At 43.3% G+C, this 27,932-nt stretch overlaps 1 protein-coding gene across 1 annotated transcript; it reads right to left on the reverse strand.

Moving 5' to 3' along the window:
- Positions 1-833: 833 nt before the first annotated feature.
- ankhd1 (ankyrin repeat and KH domain containing 1) lies at positions 834-27,793 on the reverse strand (the record flags this gene model as incomplete). Its single annotated transcript, XM_079228991.1, has 39 exons — positions 834-1,464; positions 1,620-1,787; positions 1,878-2,074; positions 2,259-2,510; positions 2,693-2,818; positions 2,921-3,110; positions 3,326-4,934; positions 5,715-5,864; positions 6,073-6,225; positions 6,434-6,783; positions 6,907-7,103; positions 7,226-7,394; positions 7,514-7,630; positions 7,744-7,839; positions 7,924-8,086; positions 8,372-8,547; positions 8,665-8,878; positions 9,315-9,457; positions 9,557-9,702; positions 9,817-9,928; positions 10,029-10,168; positions 10,271-10,688; positions 10,799-11,086; positions 11,242-11,504; positions 11,645-11,747; positions 11,861-12,004; positions 12,109-12,236; positions 12,830-12,917; positions 14,528-14,637; positions 14,766-14,957; positions 15,215-15,296; positions 15,797-15,952; positions 16,797-16,891; positions 17,019-17,252; positions 17,347-17,494; positions 17,670-17,817; positions 18,041-18,197; positions 24,015-24,168; positions 27,515-27,793. 39 exons carry the CDS (start codon positions 27,791-27,793, stop codon positions 1,405-1,407), a joined length of 8,115 nt encoding a protein of 2,704 aa, XP_079085117.1. The 3' UTR covers positions 834-1,404.
- Positions 27,794-27,932: the final 139 nt, after the last annotated feature.

Raw genomic sequence — 27,932 nt, forward strand, 5'->3', positions numbered from 1 at the left:
TCCAAGACCACTTATGTATGATCATGAGACATTTGCAATATACAAGAAGATTATGTCTAATGTTCATAGTATGTTATCCTAGGTTTACATGTCATATTATAGTTGTGGTAGTTTTGAGTGTATTCCATATTCATGTCTAGTGTTATATATATTTACTGTTCCTGAGTAATGCCTGTATAATATGCTATTGTAAAACAATCATTTCCTAAATTGGGATTAATAAAGCACATATATCCCTCCATCTATTCAATACTGATAGTATTGTCATTATTACTGGTAAAATGTTTGCCAATCTCAAAAAAGCCCCCACCCTTACCACTAAGTGTCAGTATTAGGTAAAGTCCAGTGATCCAAACATCATTGAATCTCAAGTACCCAGAGTAAGAAGTAGTGTTGTATTTTGAGGTTTAAAACTTGTAGTTGTAAGTATCCTCCAAACAGCTGTATATGTATTGAATGCCCCTGCTCCTCACTTGATCCAAGGTCAGAGTCCAACAAATGTATCCTGGTGAAGTATCATCTGGATCAGTGAAGCCCTTTTAGCTAACTCAATTCTCAGCCAAAAAGGAAAAAAATAAAACATACCTGAAGGAAAAATAATAATTGTAAAATAGAATTCCGATTGTTCTTTAAAGCCAATTTGCAACCACAAAGGCAGGTCTCAAGACTGCACATGGACTCCAGCTGTGAAGGACCGTAAAGAAAGAGATGCTGCTAGAATATGAAATGTAAAAGAGCCAAAAATGGCATCACTCACGAGATGAAACATGTAAGTGTTGATGTCAGTAGAGAAGTAGTAAAGAATGTTTCATAAAACAGCACAAATACTTTTCAATCTTTTTATTGAATATTAAGGTAAATATTTCACATTAATACAGGCTACATAAAGTAGAGCCACTATACGACATGAAATTTACTCTCATTTTAACCCTTTTTAGTATGTAAACAAGTATACATGTATTTACCACTCTAAAAGGTTCTGATTTCTCTTTCTCTTTAGGTAATCATCATCTAGTTCTGGGCCAAGTTTAAATAGCTACTTCATGTTGAGCCCCCTGCAGCCCAAGAACGGTGTATGTGTGTTTAAGTCAAAATCGCTAAACTACGCAGAGAATGGATCCTGTTGAACAGGTGATCGCGCATGTTTGCTTACATCATCGGGACACTGCTAACAGCTCTCGCCCAATTTTCTCTTTATTTGTTTGAGATAGGCACATCGAAGAATGGCGTCAAGAGAACTTCCAATTCTTCAACTTCTGCTCTGCACTCATGTCTCTACTAAAGTTAACATGTTGTAAGTTTTTCTTTTTTCTGTGTCTTATTTCGGTAATATTCGTCAGTTGGTAATTAATGTTCGCGCTGTGGGTCATGCTGTGTGCGTTTGATTGCTGTGGACGCTCTTCTCTAGTTGACGTGGTTCAGGTGCACATTGCCCACATGAGGTGCCCAGGTACCAGGCCACACCTGGGAGGAGAGAGGATCAATAAGGGGTTTACGTTAAAACTGTAGTCAAATATTGCATCTGACTAATGGCAGAAATACAAGCCTGACAGTTCAACTCTAAGCATACGATTAGACAACATGGGTATTAAAAAAAAAAAAAAAAAAGAGGACATTACCTGCTGTTGCGGGTCAGAGTTATCACCGTTGTTTGGGACCACTTTGATAATGGGGCTCCATGCGGGGTCACCAGCGTGCAAACCATTGTACATCGGTCCCCCCGGCCCCTCTGCCATGGGCGGATGAGGGGGCAGCATGGTTCCTCCATACATCGACATGGGCATCCCCTGAACAAACAATAACACAGCATTGGTAAAAGGTGTGTACATGGGAGAAACAGGGGTTGAATCATCGACAGAGCTGTGGCTCTGTGTTACCTTTGGGAAGTCCATGTAACTGTTGGGCAAATGCTGCTGCTGCTGCTGCTGCTGGTGGTAGTTGTTAGCAGGGTTTGCAATGCCCGTGTCATCCTGCTCCATGGGTTGGTGCTGAGAGAAGGCCGACTGCTCCGCCTGCAGCTGAGGGTGCATCATGTGGCTGCTCATCAGTGGCTGGGACCAACCGGACATGGCCTCTGTATCAAGACACACAGAGGGTTGGCATTATTAGTGGATATCAGCTACTGCTGCTCAGAAACTGAGATTTACGTGATTGTGTTTAGGTCACACCTCTCAGATTAATTCAAATGTTTACCCTTTTCTCTAAATAGTAACGAAGAAAAAAGAAATCACCAGAACAAAAGTTGCATTTGCTCTTACCCGAAGCACTGCCAACGCCAAATGACCAAATGCCTCCCTGTCCAACAGATGCCGTGTAGCTGGTGGTGAGGAGCGGTGGGTTGACGGAACCAGTCTGCCTGATCCTGGCCAGCCGCTCTGTGCCGATGGGAGGGGGAACCTTCCGGTCCTGCTGTGAGGAGCTGCCTGACTTAGGCTGGGGAGGAGGGGGCACAGCTGAGGTGGAAAGGGCGGAGGATGACACTGTAGATGGAGGCGGGACAGGAGATTCACCTGGTGTAGAAGAGACGGTGGTCCAGCAAGAAATAGTTAGGGGTCGATCAATCAAGTTTACACAAGTATTGCAACAAACAAAAAATAAAACGGTTAGAAAATCTATTTTTTAAAAGCTTAAATAGATCATTAAAGGCTGAAAAGTTATAAGAAAATCACAATGAAAAAAAAGAGCCTAGTACCTGATGTGGATGCACTCCATGGGTGAGGGGAAAAGTGCTGTCTGCTGAATGAGGGTGTGCCAACTGGTGTATGACCGTGCAGATACACAGGGCTGCCAGAGATACCGGTGGCATAACTTGTCAATGCTGTGGTTCAGACAATTAAAGAGACAGCTCATTATTAAGCACATTAGAAAGCAAACCAGTTAAACAAACATCTACACAATCATTATGTATAAAGTAATATACCGATGGGGCTGTTGACCATCCTCTGTGAGGCAGAGCGGTAGCCAGGGGCTTTGGAGCTGTCTGGAGGAGGCGGGGGCATCATATTCTCCATCTGGCCCATGCTCATGTAGGCTGGTGGGGCCGAGTACGACTGCTCTGGAGGTGATCGAGCTGGCAGATGGCACGCACCCCACACCTGGTTGTTTCCAACCTGCAAAGCGGGCACAATTGGTAACAAAAGATATAATTACTGGGTATGGTATTAATGCAGTCATGTTACAGCACGAAAAGGAGCCGTGAAATTACTGTTTAAGTTGTTGAGCTGTTCAAACTCCTTTATTATCATAAAGTCACGACATAAGAACAGCTGAAAGAAAAACAAGATGTCAGGCTGATGTTTGTATTATAAATGTTACTTCAACTCACCTGGCTATTGTTATCAAAGATACTGCTGAAGTTGAAGAGGCCTGCAGGACCAAAGTTGGGGGGCATCTGCTGAGGCTTGCCTGCATTTGCCACATGCTGCATCTGAGAACCGTTCATCATCCCCATGTTTGCAGAGACCTGAAGGGAGCCTTGAGTATGGGCTTGGTTCTGGGCTTGTGGAGGCAGATTTGTCTGCTGGGACGTCTGGTTTTGGGTCTGTTTCAAGGATTCTTGCTGAGCATTGAAGGGCACGAACACAGATTGTTGTTGCTGCTGCTGATGTTGCTGCTGCTGCTGTTGCTGCTGTTGATGTTGTTGCTGCTGCTGCTGTTGATGATGTTGTTGCTGCTGCTCAGGAAGGGAATAGTAAGGCCCTGATGGCTGCATACGATGGGAGACTCTGGGTGCAGGGGCCGAGAAGTGGGGTACAGTGTTGTTGGGGTGTGCAACATTGTGTGAGTGGGTAGGAGGAGGTGCTGAAGGGTGGTGGGAGCTGTGCTGTGGGTTGAGGAGGGGCGGTGGAGCCTCTGTGGATGATCCAGAGGAGGGAGGAGGTAACTGCTGTCGAGGCTCTGGCTTGGGAGGTAAAGCCATGGCGGGGGCAGAGAAACCCACGGAGTTGATGCTCTCACTCACAGAAACAGCTTGGTTCTCCACAGATAGAGAGGGCCTGTCTTTTCCAAGAGGGGCAACGGCACTGGGCTCCGTTTTAGTTGGCTGGATGTGGGCCTGCGAGATAGATCCGACGAGCTGCTGAGGGGCATTAGCGGTACTTGTAGTGGAACTGTGATGTGCAGGAGAACCTGTGCCTCGTACTGCATTGCTGCCACTACTAGAAGTGGCAGAAACACACACAGGGGTGACACCAGCAGACTTGTCAGGGGGAAAGAGCTGTTTTTTGACAGAGGAAGGCGTGGGGACGCTCGGCTGGGGGTTGTATGGAGTAGGGTTCGGGGTATGAGGCGAGGCTGCAGCAGTAAATGTGTGAGGAGCACTGGTGGTGGTGGTGTTGGTGGTAGTGACCAAGGCCCCTGAGCTGGCTGTGTTGCTGTGCTCACTATGGGTCGAGTTGGGTCTGGCCTGGCCTCCAGTGCTGTTGGTTCCTCCATTGTGCTTGGGGGAGCTGTTGGCACTGCCGGGACTCACGGGACGCACAGGAAAGGGCCCCCAGGTGCTGGCGGCGGGAGAGAAGGTGCCACCAAACTGAGCCATGGGTAGACGAGGGTGTCTGATCTGGTGCATGGTCTGAGCAGCGAGTAGAGCCAGCTGAGGGTGGGCATACGCCAAGGGCAGAGACACAGGGAAGGGCTGTCTGACATTTGACGACAGCCCCTTCCCAATCTTTCCTCCGGCCTGAGAGGAGGGTGAAGACGAGGATGAAGAGGGCTGGAACGAGACACCTGCGGAAGTGACCAATGAGCTCAGGGCCTTTGGCCCAGTGGCTGAACCGCTTGTGGCTCCAGCGGAGCTGGGGAAGGAAGCCGAGGCTGTTTTAGAGCCTGGGGCTCGGATGTGATTCCTTGGGATCAGATCTTCAAGCTCTTTGGCGGGGTCTTGGATAAGAGCATTGATCAGCTGGACTGCATACCTTGTAGACTCCGTTCCTCCTCTGCAACAAAGAACACTTCTTTCAGACTATGTTCTTGTGTTAAAAAGTATAACGAATCAAAAGTGATGACATTTTAGTTGAAAACATTTTTGGTTATGCTCTAGTCTGTCACAAGACCTTAATCAGTCATTAAGTGCAAGACCCTTTTTATGTCCTCAGTTTTGGGTCGGTTGCACTGTACAGTTACTTGACTGGTGTTTAAAGTCTGTGCTCTACAATCGCTTCTGCCTCATTGTTCTCGTGCAATCAGCAATTCTTATCTTGACTCCAGTTTCTTAGTGTAGGGGAAACACTTTGAGTCATGTACTAGCAGCAAATGTGTAGGTTTACCGTTTTCACCATAACAACGGTGGACCAATACGCCGGCACAACTTCCACTAAGGGCTACACTTTAATTGGCTGCACCAGTGCGAGTGGAATCTGCCTGACCTGATCAACTTTGGTTGTATGTGGAACTGAGTTTATTTTCTGTCTCAACAACATTGTTTTGCTGTTCAAAAATTGCTTTCAAATGTACATGATTGTCATCCAGCTCCATCCATGCTCAGTAGTTCTAGTATCTATGCAACTGATAAGGGGATGTTTTTGACATCACATTTAATACCAAAAAGATTAAAGATAGAACATTAAACCCTAAATTCTACAAATCTAGTGTTGGACTGTCGGACTAGTCTAGTGGGAATGAATTGCATCATCCAGGAGGGGCTTACATGCAGCTCACCAACTGTTCTACTCCAGCTGCAGTGCCGCTTGCAGTCCACCAGAGGGCATTACATTTACCTTATGGTGATCATCCTCTCCCCGTTCTTGTCCTTCTGTTTGTCTACGTCAATGTGTGCTCCCGTCACGTCCTGGATTGCTGTGATGTTGCAGCCTCCTCGGCCCATGATCCGAGACACAACAGAGGCTGGCACAGAAAGCTTCTTTGATCTTCAAAAGAAGCAGTGAAATTTCATTATCTATGTGTCTGTACTGGTCGATGTCAACACTACAATTTATGTCACTAATGTCCTCAAACCAAATAAGTTCCGTGCAGAATTTTAACAACTAATCTTTTTCTTTTAGATGGGTGCACAATGATTAAAATGCGGCCATGTCAATCAAAACCATGTGAAAGGTTGCAGAGCAAACAACTGACCTTCTGACCACCTCCTTCCAACCCTCTTCTCTCTTCTGGCCTCTCTTGGGGCTTGTGAGGCTGAGCTTACTGTTGGGCGAGGTGATGGGAAGAGCCATGGTCTTGAATGGAGAGGGCAAGGAGTGGGAAGTGCAGTCGCTCGTGTCCAGAACTCTGTGACAAAACGGTATGTTAATATTATGTCAAAGATATGTTATTTGTCATTTTGGTTGACACTGAACAATATTGAAATAACAATACTTACTGCATATAGTTCACACATAAATATAGCATTTTATTTAAACTCTCGTTTCCTAGATGAGCAGCTACACACACTTTAAATGATAAATAATAAATGTGCTCTGCTCCATCAGGGACTCACTTTTGCGTTGCTTTTGAGATGGAGACTGTGACCTTGTTGTCCACCTTGCAGTCAGTCAGCGGCTGAGGACAATGTCTCTTCTCTCGACCGTGCAGAAGGCCTTGGGCTGCTCCTGAGGAGGGGACTGAAGACGAGGAGGACGAGGAAGAGGAGGAGGAGGACGCGGAGCAGGTGAGGTCAGGGAGGTAGTTAAGCTCCTGACTCTTGCCCCCACTGCTGCTGCTCTCACTGGCACAGTCGGTGCTATCCAAGGGGTCAGAATCACTGTTTCCACCCGCCAGTCCCTCACCTCCGCCCCGTGGCTCACCCTGGATCTTGTTCTTGTCCGCCTTGTGCTGTGCTAGTGCAACCTAGAGGGAAGACAGACGTTACCATATATATTTTTTTCTTAAGTAAAGGTACTTTTAGACTGGATAATCACATCTCCACAGCAAAGAAAAAAAGTACCATTGATAAAAAGCATTAGTCCTCACCTGCGGATCCTGTAATATGATGGGTTCATTGGGCGAGTCCTTGGTCTTGTTCTTTTTGTTCTTGCGATTGGTGCTCGGGGTAGTTGCCACACTCGCGCGCTTCTTCCCAAAAGCTGTAGTGAAAGTGGTGGAGGTGGCAGATATACCAATGGTGGTGGTGGTGGTTGCACTTGGAGGCTCAATAGGAACCTCTTCTTCTGAGGAGGGAGAACAGGTCAAATCCAACAGTTACCAACCTTTTAATTCTTCTACAATATAACCCAGTTTCAAAAACAATTCTGCAGTCTCTTAACTAATAGCAAAAGTCATAAAATGTTACCATCAGCTGAATCTTCCTTCAGCTCCAGCATCTCAGAGAAGTCCTCCTTGGTTTTCTGCCCCTCCTCTTCCTCCTGCTTCCTCTTCTGCTCCTCCTTCTTCTTCTTGCGTTTCTCCTTACGCTTCTCACGTTTAGCAGCCAGGGCCTGCTTCTTGCTCTCCTCTCGGGACTGTCGCACACAACACAAGAGTTATACAAAAATAAAAACATGTTTGCCCTCACCTACTGAATGCAAAGTATTCCGAAAGCTTTAACCTCCCAAAGCACAGCCACAGGGTCTGACATTACCTTCTCCAAGTCTAGTTCCTTGAGGAGAATGCTAGCATTCTTGTTGGCCTCGGCTGCCTGCTGGTCTTTGGCTTTGACAATGGTCTCCATGCACTGGTGGCACTTCTTCAACAGCTCCTGCAACAACAGGAACCCAACAGCTGGAGTTACAGCTTTACTACCATCTTTATCAGCTCTGTCAATTCCAATAGATGAGGCAGACTGATGACTTCAAAAGGAAATCAAAATACCTTGTCAGCGATGGTGGCAATATATCTCATGCACTCAATATCTGATGGGAATTGGTTGACCTCCTTCACGAGATATTGCACGACCTTCACATGACCCTGGAATGGGAAGGAAAATAGTTAGTAACCAGAGCCTTGGCAAAGTGTAGCGCACTAACAATCAAGGTTTTGGTAAATCTGCACCTTGCGAAAAGCAGCCATGAGTGGGGTAATCTTGCGGTTATCGGCTGCATCCACATCAGCACTAGCATGCACCAAGAGCTGGACCACGTCAAAGTGACCTCCATTTGCCGCCAGCCAGAGAGGGGTGTTCCCTTTCTTGTTCCGTACGTCGATATGGGCACCCCTGCAAAGACAGGAAGAAGTTTTACCTTAACGAGTCACATGATAGCATTGCAGCTAAAAGGGCTGGGGGATTAAGTCAGGCAGAGGACAACATACTGAATATATGGGTGACACCGAATTCTTATCACCACGGCAAGTGTGCCTTTATACTCCTGCCGCACCAGTATCTAAGATGTTATACATGATGTCGCATTGAAACCAGCGATATGGGGTTTGTGAATGAGAAATATTTCATGATAAGACAACTAGAGCATGGTTCTGCACACAAACACTCAAGAGTACTCACCTGTTGATAAGCAGCTCACAAAACTTGTAGTGGCCCTTGTCAGCAGCAATGGTGAGGGCAGTGTCTCGGGATGAGGGAACGGGGGGAGCGTTGACATCGGCGCCTTTGTCCAGAAGCACTCGGCCCACCTCTGCATAACCTCCTGAGGCTGCCTCCATCAGAGGAGTGAGACCAGTCTGAAGAAAGTGAGAGGTTACTCAGCAAGATAGCCAGCTGCACCGTGGGGCTCAGCCATTGTAGGCCAGTCGCCTTTAGAAATTCATTCCCTGGTAAAGGAGATCCAGTCTCCTCACCTTTGCACGATGCTCCACGTTGGCCTTGCGATCAAGCAGCAGACTGACGACCTCAGCCCGGCCCTGGAAGCAGGCTAGGGTCAAAGCGGTGTTTCTGTTGGTCTCAATCTGGGCGTTGATGTCCGAGCCCATATCAAGCAACAGCTTCACTGCCGGTACATGACCATTCATGGCTGCCAGCATCAGAGGAGAGATTCCCAGCTTACTGCCAGTCCTGGTGCGAGAGTAAATAAAGAAAAGGTTTAGAGTACAACAACATTTTAACTTGAATGTGCTCTGAGAAGCATAACATACATCACTGAACATTTGTCTTACTATACATTATGGTTTCATTGCAATTTAATAGAAATGTATTTTAACTTTTTGAAGAGCAACATTTATCAAAGTAGCAGCTGCTATAAAGTGTTGGTGTTTAAGTTACAATGAAGTTTCCTCACATGCCATTCATAACATACTTAATCGCCATGCTATTTCTTTTGAGTGTGACTAAAACCCAAAAGGCACATTTTACAGAAATGTTGTATTTGTTAGGCACCGTTGGATTAAAAAAAAAACTTAAGTGCCACATCATTCACTTCCAGTAACTAAAACAATGTCGTCACATTCAGATCAAGAAGAGGGATTACATTCTCGAGGTTCTTGTTGCTCACCTGGAGTTGATCTCAGCTCCGGCATTGAGGAGTATCTTGATGATGTTGACGTATCCCCCAGAAGCTGCCAGGCTTAGAGGCGTGTAGTCGGAAACGTTGCGGTGTTCTTTATTAGCTCCCCGAAGCAGTAGTAACTCAACCACCTGACCAACACAAAGGACAGTTGCATAGTTAAAGCCAGGAAACAATTAAATAGGAATGTCACTATTGTTTATGTAAACTCAAAAGACGGATGGGTCTACCTCTTGTCGTCCCCCGGAGCAGGCCAGCGAGAGGGGCGTGTCTTTGGTTCTCTCGGACTGAGCCTCAATGTCACCTCCTTTATCCAGGAGCACCTCCACCACTCCAACGTGGCCAGCAGTGGCAGCCAGGATCAGAGGCGTAAAACCTGTGGAGAACAGAGAGAATGTGAATTGTGAATTAAAATCCAAGTCATACCTCCTTATTGTTCATAATACCATAGCATTTTCCTTCTGCCCATTTTATTAGAACACTTTCATACCTTTTTTGTCCCGGTGCTCAATGTTGGCTCCCCGTGCAATGAGGACAGACACAAGCTCCTCATGTCCTCCTGCACACGCCAGCGTCAGCGCTGTGTCATGGTTACTCTCCGTCTGTGGGAGAGAACAACATATCTTAACAGTGCACACAAGTACTCACTTGCATTGTCAATTTTAAGGTCTTTGTCATGTCAAAATTGGCATTGTGTCTTACATGTGCATCGATGTCAACAGAGGGGTAGAGGGGCAGGACCGAAGGAGGCGAGGCGATGTTTGAGGGCATCTGTGTGGGTGGCTGGGACAGGGGCGTGGGCGAGGTTGTAGGGTTTAGCATGGGCACACGGCTGCTCACAGCTGCAACAAAGAAACATTTTATAGGATTAGGGATTTACCAGACCCTTTCATTAAATGAGTCAACAACCATCTCAAGTTGACTGCAAACAGAATTGCCCTCACCTGCCATGATGTCATCCAGCGTATCTGTGAGCGTCTGTGCAGGTGTAGCTACCATGAGCCCATCTGGGGCTTGCTGAGACATCATTCCTGGGCCTAACCCAGCCAGTTGTTGACCCTGCTGCTGTTGGCCCAGCATTTGCTGCCCCACCAGTACCCTTTGCAGCTCTGGGCTGGTGCTCCCCGGGTAGTCCGCAGGGTTGTAGTCTGGCAGTGGTTGGATAGGGACGAAGGCAGTTTGAAGAGGCGGTGGAGGAGGCTGGGGCTGGGCCTGTGGCGAAGGCGGCAGAGGAGGCTGCTGAGGCGGCTGTGGCCCATCCCTGTAGAGGATTGTGCCCACCTGAGGAAGCTTGGGGTAATCGCCGTCTTCTCCATCTGCCTCTTCCTCCGAGCCTTCCTCTTCATCATCGTCATCCTCTTCCTGAAAAAGGATAAAGCGTCATTAGTTTCTCCGGTCAATAAACAGTGATACAGAAGCCAGAACTCGCATCATGACAAAAAAATAAATAAAAAGATTACTGAGAGGTTCACCTCTTCCCCTTCCTCTCCTGGCTGCTCCTCTTGCTCCCCGTCTTTGTTGGCCTCCTCATCCGTGTCAGAGCTGGTATGTACTTGGGCGCCCGTTAGGGTCGGATGCGTTCCTGGTATAGATGTTGTACTTCCGGGACCTGGACCTGGGCCCTGGCTCTGTCCGGCCTCCTGCTCCTCCTTTAAACCCTTCGCCTCCATGTACTCTTTGGTGAACTGTTGCTGTGTTTTCAGCTGCAGCTGGCGCTCCACCTTCTGCAGCTCTTTCAAGATTTTCTTCTTCTTCTGCACCTAAGTGGGGAAAAGCCACATCCATGTTTGACTCAATTCTGATGGGGTGCTATGCATGCAGAATAACATTCAAGTGTTAATTTGATGCAAGGTCAAAAATCCATTTTACGTAAAGTTCGAAAAACAATGGATCTTAAATGGATGATGGATAATACCTGCTCCTCTCTGCTCTTCTTCAGCTCCTCAATCTTGTCTTTGGTGAGCGGCTCCCCCTGAATGAGCTCTAGCGACTGGAGCTGGGCCTTCTCAATGGCGCTGATTCTCTGGCCCAGCTCGTTCAGCTTTCCCTCCGTCTCCTCCACAATGCACTCTAGAGGCTGGCACAAGTGGAAGGGCGGCAGAGGCTCTGCTTCAGGCCCCCGACCAACCGAGCTGGGAACACCGGGCTGAAGGGCTGCTTGTCTCTGTTTCGAAACGCCTGGATTTGTACAAAAGAGATCCAAGAAGTTCATGTAAACAATAAAATGCCTTAAAACTGGGGAGATAACAGCTAAATGGCTGGGTGAAGTCTTCAACTCCATTTTGTGAGTACACTCCCTAGGTGGCAGGACTGATTACCTTTGCTCGAGACGGGTGGGGGTGTGACGATGCTTGATGGGGCTCGGTCGGGCTCCTGAGGGGGCACTACCATGGCGAGAGCTTGGAATGGGACACGTGGAACCTATTAGGACAGAGGACGTGTTAGTTGTAAGCTCTCAAAATCAACTATAAGGACTTACAAAAAAAGACGAACATTGGTTAAAAAAAAGAAAAGTGATTTATTGCTGTATTTACCTGAGAGGCATCTTGCGAGGGGGGAGTGAGCTGGGAGAGGTCAGGAGCTGGGACAGACAGGATGTTGTTGGGGTAGTCCAACAGGTAGGACACCACATTGGTGTGGCCACCCTTAGCAGCTTCTATCAACATGGTCGAACCATCCTACAGAGAAAACATACATGTTTTGATGATGTGTACTTATTACACATTCGGGCACGCATAAATATTCCAATTAGTCTAATCTGTATCCAAAGTGTGTGCATTACTTTGAGTCTGTGTGTAGGATCCGCCCCGTGTGCCAGCAGCAGCTCCACCACAGCCAAATGTCCTCCAGCACAGGCCAGCGACACCACTGTGTGGTCATTGTTAGCAGTAGCTCTGTTCACATTAGCACCTGGACACGAGAAGAAGAACGGTTAACACATTAACTCACTCTGTATGAGATACGAGTAATATATTCCCAAAAGCAAACTCCTTCGGCGTCCTACCCAAATTAATTAGGGCTAAAGTGGGAAAAATACAAATAGAACAGTATTCCTGCACTGAGATTGGTAAGCCTGTGTCAAATGTATTCTCAGAAAACTAGTATAAATTAAACAATACAATAACTAACAATTAGTAATCTTTCATCTATTACGAGTGTTATCACTTCCAAAAGATAAGTGCATCAGTCACCAATACACTGAAGAAAAACTAAACTCTTTCCTTATATTTATTTGAATGCAGCATAAAGCATCTTCCAGTCAAATCGTTAAATATCAATAAAACCTAATAGTTTAAGAAAAAGTCTTTAAAAAAAGAAAAAAGTCACAGAACTAAATTTACTTGGCTGCTTAAAATGGCCATGTGTAATCATGCATCAACTATCATTGTACATCGACACTTTTCAAGGAAGAGACATAACCTTTTTGTGGATTTAGACAAAAACTAAATTTCCAAAGGAAGTACATTCAACTTGTTTCCCTGAACAGGTAGCCAACAACGCACCTTTGCTGATAAGGAACTGTACTGTACAGAGATGTCCCGCCCTTGCCGCTTTCATCAAGGGCGTCCGCCCCCCTTCAGACTCATGTTCCTGGAAGACAGAAAGGTAAAGATTGATTAAGTTTACTTTACTCCAAAAGTTAAACAAAATGTCTGAGTTATATTTGTCCAGAAAAATATGAGTCAACAAAAATCTACTGCCGTAGCTCTCCAAGCCTTGCTTCACACAGTAGACTGCGTTCAATATGATCAATTCATATTTGCATACAAAAAGCCTTGATTACACATCTGTTCTGGTGGATAGTCGGATAGATAACACATCTGTTAAGGTGTTATCTATACCGGTCCAACTACAAAGCAGAGAATCTCTGTCTGTATGTGGGCATGTCCATTGCATATCTTGAAAAACCGTTCATCTGATCAACTTCACACTTGGTGGGTGTATTACTGGGGACCCAAGTGCGTTTGTCAAATTTCAATATTGACTAAACAAGTTACCAGCGTGTGACCAGCATTACATGGATGTTGGATATACTAACGTTACGAATATCGGGCCGATACTGACTACCTGGATCAGATCGGATTCTTTGACAGTGGCTGATTTATTCATTTCAAATTCTATGTTTATATGTTATATACATACATTTATATTGGAATTTTAATTCCAGTTTAAGTTGCATTAAATGGTTTACACTGGTCTACGATTTTTTGATTTAATAATAAAAAGCAATGGAATAATTTGTTACATTTTGTTTCACAAAGTTAGGAAAGCAATTTTTAATTCAAGTCTAATGATGCCTTACAGAGAAGAATGATCCCAGTCTCTTCACACAATGAGACATACAGCTTAATAAGTAAACACAAAAAGGGATCAGTACTCAGTATCGACCGATACACAAATCCCAGGTATCGGGACTGAAAATGTTGGATCGGGACCAGACGCTTATTTACTTCCCTGGAATCAAAACAAGCGGATAGAAAACCTGAAGCTGAATGTTTTCCCCGGTTAGTAAGACTCTAATTCTCGGGTGTAAGACTTGATACTAACTTATAAACACTAATAATAATGCCGCCATCAAAATACCTCCTCTAATTAAGTCCAAGCTCTACTTTATAACGACAGTGGTTATGTCAAACCAGTCGACTAAAAGCCTATTTGGAAATTAACTCCATTGAGTGTATTTCACCAATGTTTCTAACCCGAGTAACCCCGACCAAGGTGGGATTTTCAGGAGTGGATTTAGTGATTTGGGGCGCCGGGCACCATTTCTCCAATTGGAAATGTTGGTATTGGCGGAAGGAGCTTTTTTTTTTTCTGAAGTAAAACTTTCATGAATTAGTCATATTAAAACTATTAGAAACAGACGGTAAAAGTCGTGCATTCAAATCTTACTTCAAGTGAAGCATGAAAGAGAGGCCATATAAGCACAAGAGACCTAAATGTACTTAACTTCTGCTTCGACTTTTAATAGGGATGTGAGGCTGGATATTTGGAATAATAATGCATCTTATTGGAATTTGCCAAGTAACGAGTAACATTTTCCTTTCAGTTAGATGTAGTACTACGATGTTTTCTTCTGAAGTAGAAGTACACAGTAAGTAGTATACATGTTGAGTTGCATATTTTTTTATAATATGTTTCGAACGGGCACCGCACAAGAGACAATTATAAGTGACAAAGGATTGAAGAGTATGGCGTACCAAGTTGGCTCCAGCCTGCAGCAGCACATCCGCCACATCAGTGTGTCCGTTCTCACACGCATACGTCAATGCTGTGTCACCCGTTGCCGTGGTGGCATGAACGTTTGCCCCTGAATGATAAAAGCAAGGGATTAGGGTTGTAAGCACAGAGGAATAACTGTGACATGTTTAAACAGAGCTATGCATACTCTTTGTTCTCCTATATCTGCAGCTCCTTGCCTTCTTTCCTCTAGCTCACCTGCAGCCAGTAGGTATTTGACCAACTCTAGATGGCCTTCCTGTGCAGCCTCCATTAGAGGTGTGGAGCAACCCAACTCAATGTCTGCGCCCGCCTTGATGAGAAAGTCTGCTACTTCCAAGAAGCCTCCGCAGCATGCTAGAGTCAAAGCTGTTTCCTGGGTCTCCTCGGTCTGGGCATTGATGTTAGCACCTGGTCAACAGAACAAGAACAGTTAGTTTTTTTTGCACTTTATGAAAGCAAATCCATTTCTTTAATGCTTTAATAAAGAAAAAGCTGTTTTATTTTACATATTACTCTCTCAATTATTTTATTTTTGCTCAAGAAAAATCTAAAACACAAATGCAAAGAGAGGACGAAACAAATCCAAACAAGTGTGTACTGTTAAATGGAACTGCATGTGACTTTAAGTTTCCGTTTCCCCAGATGTAGAAGCAAAGCTGGCTTACCTTGAGCCAGCAGCAGTGCCACCATCTCCTCATGGCCTTCTCTGGCTGCCTCCATCAGAGGTGTGTAGCCTTCATCATTTACCTGGACAAAATAAAGAGGCGTCCACAGATGAGAAAGGACAAGGGCGAGAATGACTCTCTGCCAGATTAGTATGTGGTCTGAAGTCTTGAGTACTCTCACTGAAAATGGACAATTTCAACCGGCTAGTTGTTTGATTCTGGCACTGTCGACACCTTTACATCAAATAGTTGTGGTAGAGGAGAGATCGAAAAAACCTGAAGCAATGTAATTTGGCCCGGCATCTTGTGTTTAAGTCTGCTACCTCGCTGCCAGCCGAGTGGGTTTTAAGATTTATATAACAGCAATGAAATATGACTAAATCATTTTGAAGTTCTTCCTGGCTCTAACTTTAAGATTACCTGTGTAGTTGGTTTTAAAAATGTACGGTTGAAGGCTATACTCCACAGAAAAATCTCTACTGTAGTATTTTGTGGAACATAGTTCATATTTACATACAACTGCACCCTTTCCTGTAGTTTACGGCCTTGTGTTAATATTTAGGCACCCGTCTCTTTACACACCTCTTCCAAGTTGGCTCCTCTCTCTATGAGCAAGGCTGCCAGCTCCACGTGTCCTCCGCAGGCTGCAAGGGTGAGGGGCGACTCAAAGGAATCGGCTGGCATGTTGACCTGCGCGCCGCTGTCCAACAGCAGCCGTGCCACCTCCACATGGCCGTCCTGGGACAGCGAGACACACAGAGAATGTAGAGATAAGCACCTGAATAAATATATGAGATCACTTTTCAATTAAGCCAATATACTGTCACGCTGCATGAGTTCGAGAACCTCGATTCTTTACAATCCACTTTTAAAACGGAGTTGAATTAATGAATCAATATCTTGTTTCCATACTTTTCTTACTGGATTGCTGCATTCACACTAGCGTTATCAGTAATGTCCATCAAAGAACATATAAATATTATGACCATAGTCTAACTAACATACTTTGTTCCAGTTTTTTATTTCAAAAAACAAGCAGATCCCTTGTCCAACTATTTGAGTGGACTAGTCTATATGAAAAACACCATAAAACTCTTAATTAGTGCTGAGTAAAATGGTTGAAATCATGACCATGGGACGTATGCATTCACAGACTCTAATTTCCATGTTTACAGAATAGTCAGTCACTTAAGTGCACAAGTACATGACTGGACTGATCCGACAGCTTTGTCAAAGTGCTTCCGAGTGTGGACACTGAAGGTCTGCAGCGGTTCTGCTGCTGATGAGCGGATTTTGAATTTGTTGTCATGTTGGATCTGTAATCTGATATACAATTTTACTTAAAAAAATATGACAATTTGAATGATGTTGGTGAATCAATTTGAACTAAAACAGAGTCAAAATGGAAATAAATCATTTAAAACTAATACAAATAAAATCAACATTAAATAAAATCGAAAACAAAATTTGACTAACATGAATGCAATAATGGTTTGTAACAAAAATACAGGCAAATATAAAATAAATGGCAGAGTGAACTGAGAGGAAAATATTTATGTAACGGTTTGGGTCAGATGCTCACCATGCACGCCTCCATCAGTGCTGTGTGCATTTCATCTGTTTTATGTTCCTGGTCTGCTCCGGCCTCTAACAGAAAGCGCACCATATCCAAGTGACCTGCAGAGGACAAACCAGAATTCGTTATCTAAACCTTTTATCACAGTGTGTTTGTAAAGAGCAGGTTAGAGGCACAGAACCAAAATAAGGCAACCAACAGAAAAGACAAAAATATTTGCGCTCTGACCTTTGTAGCAGGCGAGTGTGAGAGCGCTCTCCTTGAACTCATTGGAGTGTGTGTTGATGCCGGCGCCATACTCCAAGAGTACCCTGGCCACCTCTACGTGGCCAGCACTGGCCGCCTCCATTAGAGGTGTGTGTCCGTTCTCGTTGTGGTCCTCAATGTTAGCACCCTCTTTCAGCAGCACCTTCACCACATCCACGAAGCCACCGGCACAAGCGTACGTCAAAGCTGTGTTGCCTGGAAAAAAGGCGAAGAGATTAATATGAGCGCAAAACACAGAGAGTAAAGCAAATAATCATAACCGTAGAGAAATACAGATACAGGGTTTTACCTGTGGAGGATTGTGCATTAACGTCTGCCCCGTGGACCAGAAGCAGTTTTACGATGTCGACATAACCTCCGCTGGCAGCAGCCATAAGTGGCGTTATGTCTCCCTTGATGCCCCGGTCCTCCACATTGGCATGCATGGCCAACAAAACCTAAGGATGAAAGATGAAATGATGATATTAATAAACAATCATGGACGAGTTTTACCATGATAACGTTATCTTTGCAGGAAGGTCTTTTTTTAGAGCACAGGCACTAAGCATGGCAAAAATGTAAATTAGAATGCAAAATGCAAAAAAGTACAATTCCAAATTGCCTTTCACATACCTGTGCAAGTTCATAATAGCCTGCCGAGCAGGCGAGGCACAGCAGGCTCTCCCCTTCCTCCGTGTGTTCGTTGACGCTCCGTCCCTCATCGAGCAATTTGCGCACAGCGTTGACATCTCCATCTGAGCACGCCTCCGCTAAACTACGGCTGAAAATAACCAGACTGCTACAATTACTGCCACTGTGACAGGTGAACACACAAACGCCTCACATTTACGCAAAAACTCACACATACATCGATGCATGTACAACTCTGATTTGACAAAAAAAAAAAAGAGTGACTGTGCTCGGTCATAGTAACTCAATACTTTATGAAACTGTGAACAAGACAAACTGGCATATGCCAGTGTCAGAATGGGAGAGATACATACTTGTCGGCTTGGCCGGCGTTTAGTGTGTTTTCAGCTCTCATACGGGTCAAGGCTGCTGCAGCTTCGTCCAGGGCACAACTCACGGATGACGTCAGTCGCCGTAGCACTTCGGGGTCTGCAAAAGCTTTACCATCGGCAGTTGACAGTTTACCGATGCCTGCCGAACACCAAAAGGGCAGAGGTGCATAGGGCAAGGCAAACCACAGGGGAGCACAACCACACCAGACCAGATGAAGAAGCAAGTCCAGTCCAGCCAATCCAATCCAGGGTTAGTAGCAGCATACAAAAAAAAAAAAAAGAGGAAAAAGAAAGAAAGAAAAAAAAAAATTCACACACAGAAAACACACACACAAGCATTTGTTAATATGGCTTACCATCTTTCCTCACTACTTCCAATACACCATCTGTGATGTTTTAACGGTAATAATTTTGCCAGTGACTTGGTCAATCGTACAGTACAAAACAATATCTGCTGGGTGACAATTAGAATATATGGGTAAAAACAGATCAGTGACCAGAACTTGAATGAATACAGTGAGGGAGGTCATGTTAGTCCTATAAGATAGTAGACATAGGTTCAGGCTGTTATGGTTGAACAGAAGAATGTCTGAATTATAGATGGCTAAAAGGCAGTGAATCGTAGAGAAACTGGAGACAGTGGTCAGCGAGAGAGAAAAACACTGGGAGAAACTAATTGCCATGAGAGAAAAAGTGTTTGTGTCTGCATTTGTCATGAAAGAGAAGAAAAGCCAACGAGGGGAAAGAAAGGGAAGAGCCAGCAGTAGGGAATAAAAACTGCATTTGCTAATGGCCGACATTGAAAGATCTATTTCAGAAGACAGACCCATCTCCATTTAGCCAACCAGTGAAACCATTCAAGTGTTTGTGTTGTGTGTGTGAGCATACAAAAAAGAAAGAAAGAAGAGCCAAGAAAAAAAGTGTTTGCTTTGAACTTTTCGGCCTCAGTGAGCTCCAGTCCTTGTGGTGCTCCTGTGTTTTCACCACTAGGCCTGCGACTTGAGCTATACTTGGCATGGCTCTCAGACTAGGATTTTGCAATCGTCTCAAAGGCTGAGTGAAACAACAGGTCAAGGAAGTTGATCATTAATGTTATGCTGTATCATGCTTATCTCAGAGAATGCATGTAGCTCACTGAACCAAAACAGACTGAGCATACATTGGGGTTTAACACATTGTTAATACCTCAGATGAAAACAAAGAAGCCAATTGAGGGTGATAGGTTATCTGACCTTTTTTTCCCCTTTTTGTTTTTTTGAAGGTCTATTTGTACATTTCTAAAACGGTTTCTCCAGTTGTGTATCACACCGTAACCAAAAATAACTTCCTCTTTTTAGGTTAAACTCTTTCTTGAATGAGCAAAACGGACAATGAGCTCTCAAAGAGGCCAAGACTGGGACTTGTGTACAAGCAGATATTTCTGAACTGAAACACGTCACTGGCTAGCCACTGAGCAGACTACACCCACTGCACCACCAACCAACACACAATGCAAAGTTTACCGATGTAGCCAACAAGGGAGGAATGCGATCCTCATTTTTTATTTATTTTGTACATCAAATTCTCAACAACATACTGGCACCAGGTTTTGATGCTAGCTGGTTGTCGCCACCTGCGTGAAACTTGCATTGGCCTATTACAGCACAAAGGTGTTTGAATCCATGGAATCTAATCAAAATCCAGGATGCAAGTGTTGTACAGTGTGCTTACCCATAAGTACTTGCTCTCCCCAAAACTCGGACATGTTTACACAGACAACATGATCCCCCCATCTAATATTGTCAGCGTAGGTGTAAACACCACATGCTTGTTCAAAACATACAACTGGCATTCACACTATCTGGTAGCATGGGCACCAAGACATTTATTTGCATATTTGTAATGCAATGAAGAATTTGATTAGGGAGGTAGCGGTCTTCACATATTAACTTGTCATCTGATGATTTGACATGTTTAAGATTCAGGTTAATATTATATAGATGTACAGGGAACATTGTAGTCGCTCCATAGAAATGTCAGGTGAAGTAAAGTATTTGGTTGCCTTACTTTAAAGTTGTTTTCCTATACCAGCTAGCTGTTGCATGTATGTAGAAACACCAGTTTGCACGCAGTTCACTCCATAACCTTTCCAACAAATTAACAAAACAGAAACTGCAAATGAAATCCAAGATGCATACCACAGTAATTCTAAAGTAATTCATGTCTTTACATTGGTTTGTGATTACTCCAATATCCACCTTTTTTTGGTGTGACACAAAGCTTTTAATACATTTACCCGGCAGCTTCTAAAATCAAAGCAATCTGCACTTGGGCAATCCCTGACTACGATGGTTTCCTTCCCGACACAAATGATGTACTCGTAGAAAAGGCATCACATGTAGGGTTCAAGTGGTTAACTGTCCCACAGGTGACAGGGAGAACAAATTTGCATTCTGGGTAAGATGTAGCAATGTCAGCGCTGGTGAGTCTTGGCTAATGAATCATTGCAGTTTCTAGTATTTATTATAGTCAGTCAAGTTACTTGCAACACTGATGTAAAATGTGTGAAGAGGAATTAGGCTGAAAGCTCTTTGTGCCTGTGTTTTGTTGCCAGTGAAGAAAACGCATCCCCTTGTTAAAGAAGAGTAATGCCTCTCAATTTCTTAACTGCAGAAATACATGGGTCAACTAACGTTTTGTTTTTAACAATTTATTTGCCTTTATTGGATCGCTGAAGAGAGTAGTGGCAGACTAGAAACAGAGCAAGAGAGAGAGCAAACCAGAGCCAGAGAGAGATCGGTATGATTGACATGCAACAAAAAGTCCCACGGATGAAATTGAACCAGGCACATTGCGCTTACGTGGCATGCGCAGTAACTATTTGGCTACCAAGGTGCTCACACTGATGAATATTTACAAACACAAAATGTACTGGCAATGCTTTTCAGTTATATCCATAGGCTCTACAATTCAGAGGAACAGATCTTAAAAGTGCTTGCCAGCCTTTTATGAAATGTATATTTATCAGCATAATTGTCATTTGCTCGCTGTAGTTAATTTACTATTTTTGTCCACTTGACATTAGCTTTGGTCCATTTATTACTGAACCATAACTGCACTGAATTTCTGACCTTTTGGGTGTGTTTTGCACATTATGTCTGCTTTAGTGTTATTCTGGAACATTTATACTGCTGTATTAACGAAGTCTCCCTTTGCAAAAGAGCTCTCTAACCTCCATTGAAATAGTTTCGTTGAAAATGGTTAAATACAATAAAAATTAGTTGTTTAGTTTACATTACTTGTATTCTTAAGTCTATAAAAATATATATATTTTTTTACCCTTACTTTTTTTTGGGATGTTTTTTAATGCATTTGTATCCATATAATTAACTGTACAGTGCAATGTCTTATTCAAATAAACATGCCTTCTGTTTTTTTAAAAGCTAAGAATAATTGTGAAACTGTTTGCCAAGTTTGATAAGTGCGCAAAATTATGTTTTAACCTGTGACATTATAATATAGTTGTCTTTAAAGTCCATCCATCCGGAGAGCCTGTATAACTGCCCCAGCTATTGTTCAGAACTTGATGCTGATTTTGGTCACACTTTTACAAAATGACACGACCTATCATCACTGGCAATACAAATGAAGTTCATCAAGGGGCACAAACTGTGTCAAAAGCAGAACTGTAATTATTACAGAGAAAAGAACTTGAAGGGGAAAGCCCATTTTCCCACCTATGCACACCTGGCAAACATATTGTCAGATTCTTTTCATTGCTTTCAGGCTGTATAATATAAACTCATCTGAATCTGGAAGTGCACATTGTTTGTCATATATGTGATATATCTATATTTACTCAGTGGGCACTTTATTGGATACACCAGTACAATCCAATTAAATAAAACGGTTCTGCCATAAAGTATGCTTTTATGACACCTATATGGTTTCAAGTTGTTTTTTGTACTGTCAGAGGTAATAATTCAATTGTATGCTTTAGCACTGAGGCTGTAGTTAGTGGTGGCGTTGAACTGGACTGCTTTATATTGAGGTGTTTCCCTTGCGTATGTTAACATGGAGGACACAATAATGTAAACGCTTCTCAATATAATACAGTGCAATACAGCACCCTCATTAAACTATGACATCATGTAAGCTGTTCTATTGAATTGCAATAGATTAGACAGGTGTACCTGATAATGTGGCCACTGTATTAACTAACTACGCTCTGAGGAAGGCTCCTGCAGAGCTCAATAATCATGATGTCCATTTTCAGGTTCAAGGTATTATATTGCTCATATCAGATGGTTCTACCTTTGTTTTGTGTGCACCCAACGGCCTTTTTTAAATTTAAATCATATTACAGCTTTATTAACAAGAAAACAGAAGCTATTAGCCTACGTAAATGGTTAGTAGTATCAGTAGTTCTCATTAATAATCCATGATGACTTGTCTTACATTTGTTATATTCAGGTATTTACAACACTTACAACAGGCTTGCTAAACCGAAAAGAATAACCCTAACCATACGTAAGTGTCATTATTCAAATGATTAGGGGTGCCGCTGTCAAAGTTTTGAACCAGATCAGAACCTGAGTGATTTGGCGTCAGCAGTTGGTCATTCTGACGCCAAATCCGATCTGCTATTTACTGTATATTTGCCCTACCTACATAACTGCACAGTGTACACTTCGCCTAAACTAAAAAAGCCAAATATATTGAGAGAAATACATCTTTGTGAATTAAGGTGCGTTAGAATACAACATCTATACATTAATATGATAAACGTACTCCTTTCTTTTAATGGTTTCCTGTATTATTTTGTATCTTGCATGTATTTTCTGCCTAGTGAAGAATGTCAGTTAACTTTTGCACTAGCAGGTTTGGACAGCCTCTCTTCATTCCCAACAAGAACAAAATGCTCAAGTTCAGCAACCATTAACGAGCAGCAGGACAATGTAAAAATGTTTTATTATTTTGGCTCTGTAATCCAGCACAATGGACTGGACAAGAGACAATAACGTAAAATGCAATAACTCAGCTTTAATTTGAAGGAAGTTACAGTGTAATCAGATTAATAGTCAATGTTGTTGCCCTTTTAAAAAGGACACACTACCAATTTGAAGGGTCTAAAATATATTGGGATAATGAAAATAACCTAAAACAAATATTTTGCCTTTAGTCTACAACCCATAAACATCACCAGATCCGTGGCATCTTCCCTGGTGATGGTCTTAACCGGATTGGTATTTGTTCATACAGGGAATTAAAGGAGGCTGTCCAAATCTTACTGCAATATCCGCTATACATAGACGCTCCTTTCTCTAACGCTATACAAAAAACAAACAAAAAAAACTATCGGGGACCTCTCAAATCAATATAATATTAAAAAGCTATAATTAACATTATTAAACAAGCTGGAACAGATCTTAAGGGAATAGATAACAAAAATTGTCTTGAGAAAAATTCTGACTAGTCAGGGAGAAAGGGGAATAGAATGAGATTAGCCATTAGCCGTTCAACACAGGCTCTCTGCATGCTGTGGAGGCTCAAGCGCGTTCCAGCGTTAATCTGCCCGGTAATGTTTATAAGCCCCAACGAGGCCAGGACACCCAGCTCTAATGGATTAATCTACATAGACCTTCTCCCACCTAGATTACAAGTCCTAATCAAACTAATTTACCCAAATCACTTTCAAACTATGTGCCGATATAACACCTGTAGAACCGGCAGGTTCTCTTTATTTACATTTCAGCCTGAGGCCTATAGAACAATTGTTGGGATTTGAAAGGGATAGGGGGGAAAAGGCTAAGACAGAAAGGTGTGGTCTTACTTACTCAAAGTTACTGCATGTTAAAGCACACATTAAAACTGGTTGGAGCACAAAAGGTATGGCCAAATAATGAGGTAGTGGTCAACTACAAATAAACATGTGTCAAGTCTTAAGCGGAATTAAGTTAAGACGAAGCAGTCATACCTGCAGCTTCCAGTAGAGCTTCAAGTCGAGCCTGTGTCTCTGGATCAACCGTCCTCAAATCTACTCCATCTGTGGCGCTGGACAAAAGCAATTCTGAAGCCGTCTTCATGATGGGGTTATCCAGGTCCTCCTGGTCCAAAATGAATGACTCCACCTGGAAAAGGTAGAGAGAGGAGGGTAATAGAAGAACCATCAGCCCTTTGTCAGCCATGTTCATGTTAGTTTCTCATCATCATCTGTAATGTATATAAAGTCTAAACCTTGACCAGAGTTTGTGAAATAGAATAACTCATGATAAAGTGTGAAAACATTGTAACATGTATTATGTTACTTCCACTGGAGCTGCAGGAATTAGTCCTAAAACTATGTAATGAGTTAGCAATTTTCTCGCGTTCATTCAACTGTGGAGGAGTTCGTCTAGCTCTTTATTTCTGCTGATTGTATGCACACTTTATAAATCATAAAAGTGGTGTTCGTTTGTGAAGATTATCTTGCATAGTATCATAAACGACATATTTTCTGCAATGATCCAAAATCCTATTGGCTTTTTGTCGAGGGAATCAGTGCGATGCCAACTTCCGGGTAGCCTACCAAAATAAGTCATGCCTGCAGCTTTCTATAAGTCAATTATTAGTTTCATTAACCTTTATAGAAGTTGCCCAATAAACACCATCTATAAAAAGACCAAACATGCTGCCCTTGTTTATTTACGGTTTTTTTCAACCGAGAGAAATAAAAAAGGAGCGTAGGGATGAGAGAGTGAAAGCACAGGAAGTGCTACGGCCAGGATTTAAAACTCTAGCACACATGGAGAGATTCAACTGAGAGTCGGCTGCCTAGGTACATCAGCACAGCCTCATACCTGAGCTTTGGCCCTGTTGACTAGCATCTATTACAATCTTCATTAAACATGTTTTGCTTCCAAAAAACAAGTGAGTCAACATAACACAAACTTTGCTCCAAAAATTAATTTACCTGCAAGTAAATGCTACTAATTCCAAATTCATATATTTTTACCCAAGAAATTACAGCTTTACTCACATACATGAATGTTGAGTAGAACTTTGATCACAATAAATATGTTGCCATGTTCTAAAAAACAGAACACAGCTGTTGTAAACGATTGATATATATATATACATATACATACATACATACACACACATCAGAAAACAAATAGTAATGTAACCAAACAACAAAAAATGCTTAAGCAGTCTTGTTTATATTTGGTCTATTTCAGAGTAATGAACTGCTGGTTCAGTACCTGTGTTTCAAATGTTAGAGGTGGGACTCTAGTAAGTCCTTAGTTGCAGCGTGGTTAGTTGTGAAAATAATCTCAACGATAGCCACATCTAACGACATGTACTATAGTATCCACATAACACTTTGCAATAGAAAAAAATGCAATACACAACCTGAGAAATGTAGACTGGAGCTCTTCATTTATGACATCTGATTCACACTATGTGACTTCACTACAATTTGTTTTAGTTAATTTGTCTTACATAGTACCAGGTATACTGAGATGACAAATATGACAGACATCACAACTAATTCAGCCTACCTACAGGTGAGATTTTAAAACAATAATAAGATTAAGAATAAGTTACAAACATTCACATAATGCAAGAGTTTTCAAAACAATCTTTGACAAAAATTGTAACGGTCACAATCCCTGTCAATGTCCATCCATAAACTGCAGCAGGCTTTTAGGGCCTGGCCCACAGATCAAATGTTGAGAGAGTCAGCATTCAGCAATGTGGAGGAATTCAGCTATACGATAGGAACGCAGAGTAAAACAACCCATGGGGGATGTAGTTCTACGAAGGCCTTTATAATCAACAATGGACATCAGTCTCCCCTATTAATGAACTACAGTTCCCACAGTGTTGGTATCCAGAGAGCTGGAAAGGCCTAGAATGGCATCTGCTTAATCCTGGGGCTCAGATTTTAGCTGCTGCCCAGAGCAGTGAGTTCTCCACTGGAGTAAAACACCACAACAAACACTCCCTTTAAGGCTTACAAAGAGGGCTGGCTGAGCTAAGAAACATGACACAAAAGACACACATTTGTAATTTGATTCTAGTAAACTGCCCGAGATGTAATTGTCAAACTTGATATTTTCTTCTTCTGCTACTACTACACAGCAGATGCTCAGACAGAAATCGCCAGGCTATATTGACATTGGCATCAGCTGACCATATATTTGTAAAGTATAATAGGCACAGCTCAACAGGTAATGTGCATTGCTCTGCAGTGTCAATTCTCTCTCCACACCCATAACTCCTTGATGATAGTGACTGACAGTAGAAACTGCACCACCTTTAAGATGACAATAAATATTACGTTACCATTAAAATGTCATTAAACTGAGCACATTAGTGCAAATCCTAAATGTGCTATCTAACGTTAGCAGTCTGGCGAGTTCAACTCCTGAGTCTGCAGCAGCTATACGATAAGTGTACACACGATTACGTGACAATAGTATGCCTGAGATGTCTTAATGTCGTAAAATTGACATTAGACACGACTATCGGTAAAGACGGTGTCCTTTTGATTCTGTAAGAAAAATCCCTCAAGAGGTGGTTTTCTCACATCGTCACAAAAAAAAAATGTGAATTTTTTTTCTCTTCTTTTCCTCAGGTGACATTAAATGTGTGCTGTAGTGACACATTTCGTATAACACATGTGTTCATGTGAGCTAATATACACATGTCTGAAGTATGTTCAGCTGAGGAGGAGATGCCATCACACCTGTCCCCCCGTGTGTGACCGCCGCCAGCACATGGAAAGTTGGACCCTCTCAACATGAACTCTAGCTGCTTTCAATTGTGACAACGCAAATCAAGTTGACACTGGTGGTAGCCATCTGACCAAAAGAGGCGGAAGATGGAAGAAATAAAACTGGTTTATTTGTCAACAGCGAGTCCCTTAAATTAGAGGAGTTCCGCGGGCAAAAGTATCATCTATACGTATCGAAACTTAGCCGAGGGACGATCGGAGTTAATTTACATGATTTGGAAAAGTGACGTAATTGCACCACAACTACGAAATGGCAGATAGTTAGCTGGCCGTGAACGTCCCCGGGTTCACGGGCATCTTCCATTTGCTGTGGCTGGAAAGCTGTTGGTGGAGCCGCAAACTTGTGATGGGTGTTGCGAGACGACAGCACCGAGCGAGGCCGTCGTCGCTTCCACCCCGAACTAGGCCGCAGTCACAGCCTGCGCTGCATAAATAAAACATTTCACCCGCTCAGCGTGAACAACTGCTTGTGTCCCACCAAACAGTACCGATATCAAACACCACATAAGCCACTGAACTGGCGAGAGGTGTTGTTCGATTGAAGCGCTGTCTTATTTTACGTCATTTCAGCGGCCTGGGAGGGGGTGGTTGCCAACTGCGAGCTAACTCGCTAGCTAGCATCCAGCTCGCGCTAAGAGAGGAATGTTACCTAGCGCTCTGGTTAGGCTTAGCTAACTAGCTTAGCTTAGCGTAGCTACCTCTGAAACCTCGTCTTCGTCGCTGCCGGATCCTGGACCCGAGGAGAGGACGGCCGCGGCCGCCAGTTTGAAATCCAGTCTTTCTGCTGCAGGCCCACTTGGTTCGCCGTACAAACGTACTTTCTTTCCACCGACACCAATCCCAATGCCCCCTAGTCCGACTCCTCCTGGTGTCGCTCCTACCCCCATCCCTGCCACTGGGGAGCGAGGAGTCACCGAGTCAATCTCGTCCTCGAAGCCGTCGGTCAGCATTGCCGTCCCGGCTACTGCATCCTGCATACTTATGTTCACGATACTTGTGTCCACGAGCTAGTTGTTGACTTAAACGTCCGTCCAGGCTCTTTCTTTTAGGATATTTGCGTGATTTTACTTCAGGGAATCCAGAAACTCTCCCGAAGCGAGGGTTGAGGAGGATCTC

This window comes from Taurulus bubalis (assembly GCF_910589615.1).
Source record: "Taurulus bubalis genome assembly, chromosome: 13".
Taxonomy (NCBI): Eukaryota; Metazoa; Chordata; class Actinopteri; order Perciformes; family Cottidae; genus Taurulus; species Taurulus bubalis.